This window comes from Trypanosoma equiperdum (genome assembly GCF_001457755.1).
Source record: "Trypanosoma equiperdum strain OVI genome assembly, contig: ctg_552, whole genome shotgun sequence".
Taxonomy (NCBI): domain Eukaryota; phylum Euglenozoa; class Kinetoplastea; order Trypanosomatida; family Trypanosomatidae; genus Trypanosoma; species Trypanosoma equiperdum.
Genome location: NW_027124479.1, coordinates 4,869 through 15,448, shown reverse-complemented (window position 1 = coordinate 15,448; position 10,580 = coordinate 4,869). Strand labels below are relative to the sequence as shown.

Sequence of the window (10,580 nt, the reverse complement as noted above, 5' to 3'; positions counted from 1 at the left end):
TTTTTTTTTTTTGTGTTTGTATGTGTGGTGCTTTACCTTTTCTTTGTTTTTCTTTAATGTTTTTTTTTACCTTTGGTCTCTCCCTCGATTTATTTTACCTGCTATTTTTTTTTTTTTGGTTGCCCTCAAAGGTGTACCCACCCCTTCTTCGAGTCCTCAGGTGTCTAAGAAGTTGTCGCGTCAAGTGGGATGAAACTGAGCGAAAAGACACAAACAGCCGCAAAAATTCGGTAAATTTCCCCACAGCCAAGGTCGGGATTCTGCGTTCGTCCCTAAGCCCGAAAGAATCAATATTGTAAACACCTATTTATTTACTGAAGGGACAAATTTATCCGAAGAAGGTAAATTTTCTACAGCCTTCTTCTCTTCCTTCATCGTACGCATACATGTGTATGTGTGTATATGTGTGGGTAAACAACAGAAAGAGAACAGAACATATATATTAGAGCTCAGTAAAAAAAAGATAATAAAGCGCATCATTTTTTTTTTTTAACGGGAACATTCAACTAAATAAACTCTTACACAACCATAGAAGGATGAAACTAAAGGTAAGGGGTGGTGAGAAAGACAAGCCGCACACCACATCCATGAACTCAGAAACAGCAACCACCCACACATCTCAACAACGGTAGAGTTTGAAAGAAAAACAAAAAAAACAAGGCATCGTGTTGCGTTACGCCGTAATGTTGACACCACTTTCCTCGCGTGTACGCTTCACCGCAGTGGGAAGGGCCTCAGAACCCGAGCTAAAACCCATAGCTCCACCACCACCTTTGCGGCCTTCACGATGGCAACTAAGGTTATGTAATTTCTGCAACAGTAAGCGGATTTCATTCACTTTCATATCAAGCAAGCCCTCGTCGATATCCCACTCACTAACCAACGCAGTTTCCATTTGCTTAAATGGGGTCGTTAGCGCATTTGTAAGTTCATTAATCATTTTCTTTGCAGCGGCCTCCCGCTCAGCAGCCTCCTTATTTGCCGCGGCGCTTTTAGCTAGTGACTCTGCTTCTTTCTGCCGAAGGATCATTTCTGCCATAATGGCTTCCTCACCCACTCCACATTCCCGTTGCTGCTCCTTCACTTCCCGTTGCTCATGTGCCTCCCGTCGCAATTGCTCATTATATTCCTGACGCTTTATCGGATCGCTAAGCGTCTCCGCTGCAAGTTTCACTCGAAGGAAGGCTTCTCGTGCCTCTGGTGAAGCATCCTTATCGGGATGAAATAACAGGGCAAAGCGACGGTACGCTCGATGTAAGGCTTGAAGGTCGATACTCTCCGCCACCTCATCTAAAGAAAATATTTCGTAATACGTCAGTTGCAACACATTGTCCTTGTTAACACTGGTAGAGGAGGACCTATTCATGCTGACCAGTGACCGGGCTACCAATAGAACAAAACAAACCTAAGGTGATATTTAACAAGTCAGAAGCGAGGAAAGAATAAGCTCATCACTGGACGTGTACGACCAACAGTGAAACGAACGCAAAAAGAAAAGTATGCTCGGTTAAACCATGGTGGGGAATGGGGAGAAGGGGGAAGTTAGAAAAGAAATAAATTAGTCGTGAGTAAAAGCCGCCACAGAATAAAACATCGATAGGGCAAAAACCACGCGTGTATTCATGCATGGATACCCATCCAATACTACACAATACCCACCAATTTTTCTTTTTTTTTTTTAGACTGCATAATTAGAAATCATGTTACAGTAACTCATCACAATCCAACTGCACCTCAGCAAAACACTGTTCGAGTGTTTCAAAACAAACATCCATGCTGCTTGCCGGTAATAGCTCTAATGGAGGTAACAGTGACGGTGCCGGCATTGGGGCCAACGGGCGACTACCACCGCAAACTACTGCGACGCTTAATTCATCCGAGCTACTGGTGAATGGCGAATCGTCATCGCTATAGTTATTAAGTCCTCTGCGTGAGTTGCTTTTCTTCGTGCGCGCTTTGTGGCGTCGATGATTACTTTTATTATCACGTGGCACCTGATCGGACGGCGGAGGTTGCAGGTTGCTGCTTTCAGTTATGCCTCCATGCCCAAGGAATTTAAAATGAAACCCGTCCGAATTCCCTTGGCTGACACTCACAGGATTCCAGGGCGCAGAGCTCTCAGCGACAGCCTGATGTGCGGGAGAAATATAAAAATCCGATATCGTCTCTGATTCTGCGGTGGGTGTGGGTTGGATATCAAACAAAAAACTACATGGTTGCTGCTGTTGTTGATGCCTCTGCATGTTTTTCTTGCGGAGTTTCTTATTGTACGGCGCCCCACCGCGACCGGCAGCAAATGGAGTTTTAAGCGAAGCCGGTCGCGCTTTACCTGAAGATTGTCCATGCCGACCAGTAGGAGCCGAAAGGCTGTCATCCTCCATGTTGGTAAACCACAAGAATTCATGTGGTAATTGTTGCTGCCTCTTTCGGCGCTGGCGGCGAGTAGTACTTGCACTCTTTTTGCTGCTGCGTCTGCTGCTCCCACGATCGGAGCCACACGTCTCAATGTGAATAGTTGTACCTGCTGTAAAGACACCAGGGAAGTTATATTCCTCATAACTCACCTGGATGCAGTTCGGCATCTCCCTTTCCCCTCGGCCGTTGCTTTCGTTCATTACAAAGCCGGCAGTTTCCTTTTTTTTTTACCAAGAAAAACGCGGCAGTTTTTCGAGGGTTCCTCCTCTACCTAACGGTTTCTGAAGCGCGCTCAGTTGATTTTTTCGATGCCCAGAAGCAGTAGGCACGAGTGCGGGCGCCGTAACGGGGAGGGATTCACACTTACCACGTTGCTTGATTGAAAATAACTCTTCTTAGAGTTATCGGCCGCTATTGTTCTAGTGTAGTTACTGTTGTTTATGCCACGTCTGGCAACTTATGCTTTTATCCCTTTTTTTTTCTTCACAATATATATAATATTTATCTTATATCGTGCCAGGATTCTCGGCTAATAAAGGAAAAAATGACACGTGTAATTATGTCCTCTACGTACTACTAATGTCGTTCCTTTTTGCTCCTTACAAACTCTTTCTGTCTCGCAGCCACGCGCATGAAAGAGATTAAAAGGAAAAACGATAGAACACGTCATATGCCAATGCCCTGCCGCAACCCACGTGGGTAAGTTAATCTGGAAAGAAAATTGGGGGGCTGATATAATCCGCCTCCGTCTCCCCGTTTCTTTACCATTTCGACTTCACACCTCCTGCCAAAGGAACTCAGAGGCAAATACACTCGCTAACAGATTCCCTTTTTACAAATAAATATATGTATATTTGTATTTATATATTTTTTGAACAAAAAAGGAAAAGGGTATTTTTACCGCTTCGCTCGTTCACAGAAGCCGAGCAGAGTCAATCAGATGCCGAAGGTACCTCTGAATCACCTGCCCATACTTTTTTGTCTCCTCTTTCCCTGCAACAACAGCATTGAAAAGATGCCCAAACACTCGCCAGCAACAGCTACGCCGTAATGCGCAGAAACATCATGCAGCCACGCCAGAACCACAACAGCGAAAACAACATCAAGCAAACGAAGTCTACCAAAAGCAAACTCTTGAAGAAGGAACGGTTGCGGTTTGAGGAAAGATTATTAGCGAGTCTCAACTGAGCACGAGAATGAGTTATGCTTTCCAAGTTCATCCTGTGCTGTGGCACAACGCCTGGACAGACACGCAGAGGCACCAAGAGAAAAGCTGGTTACCATGCCGTAACGGTTATAGAGTGGAAGAAGTTCAAAAATCCACACAAAAACTCAAGAGATTTTGTTTTTTTTTCAACACGTAACAATAATAATAGTATAGAGTGGTGACTGCAGCACTGAAGGTGTTCAAGTTGTCGAAGCACCAACCTTCCCGCCGCCATCTTCTGTGATCACACCGCTGCTTTCCGCAGGTGTGTCCTTAACATTGTGGGTAACTTCGACCGCTGCCTGCATTCCTGCATCACTTTCCCGCATTAAAAAGTCAACCCACAGTTCAGCAATGCCTGCAGTTGGTTTACCACCATCGCGTTTGGTGATTTGTGAGGTTCCAGCTTGGGATCTACGGCCTCCCCACATGCTGCTCATAATACCACCAATAAATCGACTCCCGCCACCTCCTTTTTGCTGCTGTCCGGGTTTGGGGTTTGTGGGGCCCGGTATGAGGCCGGCTTTTTCTTGCGTCGGTTCGTCCCAATTTAGCAAGCCACTGAGAACCTTCAGCATTCCATCCGACTCGGGCTTACCAGCAACGAAAGCATGAATGAAGTTTACTGTTAGATGACTGATCACACGTTTGTCGATAAGGCTCTCACCGTTCAACTGACGAGCCGTGTCACCGAGTGCCCTGCGCAGCTCGAGGTGCTTATGGTGCAATGCGCTAATTTCTACATTCTTGGCGGCTAGTTCACGCCGATATCCCTGCATAATCTCATCAACTTCCTTTTGATGACCTCGTATGCGCTGCTCTGCGTCAGCAAGCTGCCCACGGAGTTCGTCAATCTCCACCTGCAATTCCGCTGTCCGCTCCTCAATGTCTCTGCTCTTATTGAGGGTAAATGTATCAAGCACCTGCTGTAGATTTTCTGTAGCTTGATGCGACCGCAGCAGTTCCTCATCACGCTCGTGAAGCACACTTCGAAGTGTTTCGATATCATCCTCCAACCTACGCAATTTTTCTATGCTGACACCGGTACCACTCCCCAGAGCCTGCGTTCCACCAGTCTTGTCGTGATTACTACCGGTTGCCCCCTCGTCACTTCTGCTTACGTTAAATCCACGAGTAGACACATCCAATGACTGCTCTTCCTTTAGCGATTGTAACTCGTTAGTGACGCTTGCTAGTAACGTTTGAGTGTTACGATGCTCCTGCGCTTCATCCAGTTGTTGTTGTTTGAGCTCGGCAATTGTCTGTTCACACAGAGAGAGTTCCTCACGAAGCGCTCCAATAGTCTTCCATGCTTCATTAACCTGCTGTGAGACCGTTGCGTTCACCATGCGGGCATTCTCATATGTGCGTTCCATTTCCATCTGAATATGATAGGCTTGCTTGTTAGCGTCAACCAGGCGGTTAAACTCATTGACCATGAGATTCACTATATCGAAGAAAGGAATTGGCGTGCCCCCCACCTGTGGAGGAGGGAACTCTACGTTGGCGTGGACAAGAGAATTCGTAATGTTCTGTTCCAGCTGTTTCTGTGTGTGCAGCAGGCGCGCATTTTCCGATTCCAGTTCCTGCTTACGGGTGGTAAGGGCAGATATCAATGACGCACTATCATTATCACTGCCTTTCTTGGATGACGAAGCGATTACGCCCTGCAGCTCCACTATGTGATGTTCGGATGAAGCTAATCTGCTTGATAGCCCCGCCACCTCGGACTCGGCATCCATCAGGCGTTTCTTATCGTGTTGTTGCTCTTCTACCAATTTGATCTTTTCCTCTCTCAGTATAGCAAGTTGTTGTTGTGCCTCATTCAGTTTGCTTTGCAACTCCCGCACAACCTCCTCTTCCCGGTCGTTGCGCCCTTTGATAAACTCCGCCACTTTACGATCATATTCTTCTCTTTCAGTGATTTTTAGTCGCTCAATTGCCTCACTTTGACTCTGCTTTGCTTCCTGCAGTTGCCGCCTCAGTAATTCAACTTCTTCCGTAAGAATTACGGCTTGCTCGTTGTGACTCCCCGTTGCGTCAGGCACAGTGCCCCCAGGCAACTCGAGGCCGCCCTCGTCATCGCCCCTATGATGCCGCTGCTGCCGTGCTGTGGCCAACTCGACAACCAACCGTGTCATTTGCTCTGCCTGATCCTGACACCTACAAAGAACTTCATCTTTTTCGCGTAAGGCAGCCTCAAGACTCCTCTTTCCCTCCAGTAGGAGCTCCTTTACCCTCTCCCGTTCAACAGTTAGCTTCACCTTGTCATGATCCATCGTTTCCGCAACCTGTGACATCTCGCTCATTACTTTCCTAGCGGATTCATCACTCGTCCTACTAAATGAAGGGGGCATCGCTGTTAACTCTTCCGCCAATTCATAATCCACATGCTCACTTGGAAAATAGATCGTAGTAGTATTCCCAGAGTCTGTTTCCTGTGGTGGCGTTTCGCCACTGTTCCCAGTGAGCTTCTTCTTTTTCGCACAACGTCCCTCGGTTAGGGGCGTCTGCTCATCGATAGTGTTGTACGCGGACAGCGGAGATCCTGCTTGTGGGTTGGAGCTCGCCGCCGCAGTCGCAGTCGCCTGTGTTTGCATCCAATTTTGAATGTCACCACTTGTACCTATTGCGTTTCCTTCGTGAGTATTCGCAGTTTCTTGCAGGCTGTTGTCACGATACTCTTCGCTATGCACTGCCTTCTGCTCCACACATTTTGAATTATCCGATGCGTCCCGGTCACCTCCAGATGTGGATTTGTGCAGTTCCTCCCCAGACCTCGCAGCATTCACGAAGGGAGGACTATGAACTGTTACACCGGAACAGCTATTCGACATATCACGTTCTGGAAGGGATGTTAATGGTGCTGAGAGTGATGACGATGTTGCCGCCACCCGATTTTTCGAGGGCGCTGCGGGCACTGCAACAGCAGGTGTTTCTGTGGCCTCTAAAGAGCGAATTGGGGGTGCTTTATAGGCTCCTGCACCCGCCGTCTGCCGAGTGGGTGGTGCTACTCGTTCACAAGATGAAGTTATGTTTCCATGACTTCCCCTTTGCTGCGATGCGACTTCTCGTATAAAAGAGCCTGCACTGAAGTTCGAATGCGCACTGCCAGCTGGTGTGTAAGGGCTATCGCACCGATTATTCCCTGAATAGCAGTCTGTGTGTTGTCCCGCAATGTGTCGACCACTACTTTTTCTGGCTGAAGGGCTCCTTTCCGATTGAGCGCCCCCGCCTTGCCCCACTGACACCCCAGTATTGACCTCGTTATGCAAATGACCCTGCTGAAGCACTTCTTCATCTTCAAACTGTGGAGAGGCGAGTTCTGCAGCTATATCTTTCAACCGCCGCGTAACACCATTAATGTGGTCCCACATGCGTTAACCTCGCTTCCCTGCTTCTTCACGGTACTATTTTTATTTTGACCAAATCAAAGTTACTATCCGCTTGCACGGCTACACCGACGTGGTTGATACCCCTCCTCGTTTCGCACCACTTTGTTTCTTCCGGTGTGTGCAGTTGTGTGTGGGAAACAACAAGTGAAAAGTTTATTATCCTCGCCTCCTTACCACCTTTTGTCAAAATATATGTATAAGACAACAGATTCAAAAATAAAAAAAATCAGGGTGCTGCAGAAGTGCTGAAAAGGGCAATAAGCACACAAAGGGCCTTGGAATGCCCGAAACGGCCACTCACCAAAAAATGAAACATGCCGTTATATGGTAACTAGCAGTGCAACGTGTTATCAAATATGTCCAAGTTTTCATTTTTCACCTTTAACCGATATGTTTTTCTTTGCCGTTTATCAAATTTGTAATAAAATAAGGAGCGAGAATTCACCCACGGATACAGAGGCGAAAAGAGCGGACGGTAAACCAAATGCTCATGTGGTTCGGGCCCGCCATCCAGCTACGTAGCGCAAGACCTCGGAACCTAACGCCCTTTTTGTGAAAGAAAGCTATCTGAAAGCAGAACAGCCGAGCCCTTACCACCCCTCTTCTTAACATAACCACTCATTTTCTTATGCCGTTCGCCATCGCTACCATTCCGCAGGAGACGCATGGGTAAGCCACTAGAGGAATAATCTTGTGGTGCGGTAACGCGCCGTGGGCATTGAGAAGGACTATGATGAACCTTCCGAAGTGAAAGCAGGCAAATGGGACAGTTCACGGCGGTGTGCAGCCCTTCGGGGATTCTGGTGCACTTTGTGTACAAGTGTCCGTACTCACCACATTTAATGCAGAACAAACTCTCTGCGTTACCACGAATCTGCTCGCGGTCAATACGGACAGTTTGGTCATCGCACGGCACCTCACCATCCACACTGTCGCCTCCAGGGAGCTTGGGACACTGAGAGATGTGATGTTTCCCACTGCAGTACGCACAACGTGCTCTACTTCGATGTAGTTTCGGTCGTTGCTCGTTACGACGCCACGCATGCGGGTTAAATTCCTGAGTAGGAGCAACATTTGGAATTGAAACGATTCCGGCGTCGCCGTGAGGCGAATCGTTACCTGCTGCAATGGCATCCACTACTTCGTCCAAGGTTGTGATCACAGCCGATTCATTGGATAGTGAAGCCGCTGTGAGAGACATTAAATTGTTGTTATTGACTTTCTCGCACGAACTGTCATCCGATTTAGCTGTTCCTGGAAACAATGGCGGCCCCTGCGGACACACACTCCATACGTGACCACTAGCCCCGCAGTAAACGCACACTAATTCACTAACCTCTTCGCTACGAAACCCTGTTAGGCGGCCACTGCTCCACGCTGTCACTAACTCATGCTTCCCAGGAAGAATTGCTCCCATTCCTTTGTTTAGAACATTACCCTCCTTTTCTTTCCCATGCTGTGGGAGAAGCAGAGTCGAATACGTTTCACAGTCAGAAGATGTCCCATAACTAGTGTATAAGAGACGGTCAGCAACGCTTCTACGGTGCGCCTCCGTCAACTCGTCCCCTTCCATGCGTTGCAGAAGATGTTGCACGCCGTCCACGGTTGGTTCGTGCGCTGAATCAGGAAAATGAACAGCCGCGCACTCCAACCCAGAGCCAAAAACCAGCTGAACGACACGGGTATAACTTCCGCCGTCAACACGGGCTAATGCTTCCAGTAGAAGCCGATGCCGATATCCATACAACCCCCTGGACTCGTGGTTTTGCAGCTGTGTGGCAACTTCAGTACCTGTCTGTGTCGGTTCGTCCATGGAGTGCTCCGGGAGTGAGTGCAATAGCAGAGGTCCAGCAACCAACTCCTCTGGAGACCCCTTCCTCAGGGAATGTTGAACGGCCAATGGCAGATTTGCGAGCTTAGAAGGAGGGACGCAGTGCAGCTCCTGTGTGACGTTTGTCATGGCTTCCGCAAGGGAGCGGTCGTTCACGTAATCGTTAACAACATAGAGATTAGCCGCGGCGAAGACAGCTTTAATTTCCTCATCCGACATATCATTGGTAGACACTTCGTATAAGCCAAGTTCACACGTTTCGTTAAGCTTAACCAAACGAAAGTCTAGCCTGAAGGGTTTACCAATAAGCCGACTTACTGTGCGACCCTTATCTTCACCTAATTGCGATACGGGTCTACCCGGGCACGTAGCGCGGACGTCGAGCGACACACGCAGTCGACAATCGTCACTCAGCCAAGGATGCGCCTCCAAAACGTCACCTCCTTGTAGCGACATCCGCCGGCAAACATTACAATTACGTTCCTCCTGCAACTGCGATGTCATGATGGGGCCACTACTCAGTTGCGCCGTTGGTGGCACTAGAAAAAGTTTTTTGAGCCGCTCCTGTTGCTCAATGGCACAATGCATGTCCGACGGCATGTGCACAGCACTGAGGTATCCTGTCACAGTGCCATGACGGAGTAACGACGCGTCTTTGATGCTGTAAAACCCGCCAGACAGTAGCGGTTGCGGTTGTGCACAAGGTGGAAGGAATCCCCCAAGCAATATACCACTTTCATTACCTCCAAATTCACCACTGTTCCGCTCCTCTGCGAATTGTCTAACGTATGGATTCTTGAACACACGACCGCTTGCCTCTTTTAACACCTCAACTTGTTGAATTGATTGCCGCACACGGACAGAGACACATGGCGGAAGACGGCAGAGCACCCGATACACATATCGCACGAGGTTCAAACGATGACAATTCCGAAGAAACATAAATTCCTGGGGGCAGCACGCAACAAGCGTGGTTCCCTTTCGCTGAGCCGTGATCGAGTTGAGTTGATCGGCTGAAGCGTACCGTGTTAGTGCGGGATGAATGAGTGGCAGCGCAATCCGAGGCCTGCCACAGCCCGGGGACAGTAAGTCTGTCAAACGTGTGAGAAGCGAGTCGCTCACATCGGCTGGTGACACGGGGGGAAGGGACTGCGGTGATGCGGAGAAGAGACGCGAGGCACTGCCACCGTAATCCGAAACACTGCCATTAGAACCGTTATCAGGGATATTGCATCCTGACAACTGGGATTTGGCAAAGTAGGGTAAGCCGCAAGGCTTGTACGCAGCAACAAGTGGCGATGTACGGCTTTTCACAACGCCATGGGGACCAACGGGCAACGTGCTCTGGTTGAGTAACCGCAGCGGCCGTGGCACTCGTTGTGACATGGCCAAAGATCACTAATTGTTTTTGGCAATTTAACTCCCTCCAGGGAACAAGGTTCAATTGACTCGCAGCACCTTATTCATGCAGACAAACTAATGTTGAGGACACAGTGACCGACCTTCGGTAGTGACAACGAAAGTAGAGTGTGGAATAGCCCGCGGCACAACAAAGGAACCCAACAAGGCAAAGCAGTTTTACAAGTAGCGAGAGAAAGAAAGAAACCAGCTCCTCCACATTACTCAACCATCTCTTCCCTGTTCCTTCTCCCCACCAAATCTCCCACTATGTCCCATGTTAGAAGCAAAGCGCACACAACCTTCACTCATACCAACACTCATTTTTCACGTG

The 10,580-nt window shown here is 48.4% G+C and overlaps 4 protein-coding genes across 4 annotated transcripts; all 4 read right to left on the bottom strand.

Annotated features, from left to right (window-relative positions):
- Positions 1-673: 673 nt before the first annotated feature.
- Positions 674-1,366, bottom strand: TEOVI_000246500 (chaperone protein DNAj, putative; the record flags this gene model as incomplete). Its single annotated transcript, XM_067225542.1, has 1 exon — positions 674-1,366. One exon carries the CDS (start codon positions 1,364-1,366, stop codon positions 674-676), a length of 693 nt encoding a protein of 230 aa, XP_067081643.1.
- Positions 1,367-1,703: 337 nt separating this feature from the next.
- On the bottom strand, positions 1,704-2,615 carry TEOVI_000246400 (uncharacterized protein; the record flags this gene model as incomplete). The annotated part of the gene is made up of 1 exon (XM_067225541.1): positions 1,704-2,615. One exon carries the CDS (start codon positions 2,613-2,615, stop codon positions 1,704-1,706), a length of 912 nt encoding a protein of 303 aa, XP_067081642.1.
- A 1,207-nt stretch (positions 2,616-3,822) lies between these two features.
- On the bottom strand, positions 3,823-6,999 carry TEOVI_000246300 (GRIP-related Arf-binding domain containing protein, putative; the record flags this gene model as incomplete). The annotated part of the gene is made up of 1 exon (XM_067225540.1): positions 3,823-6,999. One exon carries the CDS (start codon positions 6,997-6,999, stop codon positions 3,823-3,825), a length of 3,177 nt encoding a protein of 1,058 aa, XP_067081641.1.
- A 556-nt stretch (positions 7,000-7,555) lies between these two features.
- Positions 7,556-10,234, bottom strand: TEOVI_000246200 (uncharacterized protein; the record flags this gene model as incomplete). Its single annotated transcript, XM_067225539.1, has 1 exon — positions 7,556-10,234. The coding sequence occupies one exon, from the start codon at positions 10,232-10,234 to the stop codon at positions 7,556-7,558; it is 2,679 nt and encodes an 892-aa protein (XP_067081640.1).
- Between the last annotated feature and the right edge of the window lie 346 nt (positions 10,235-10,580).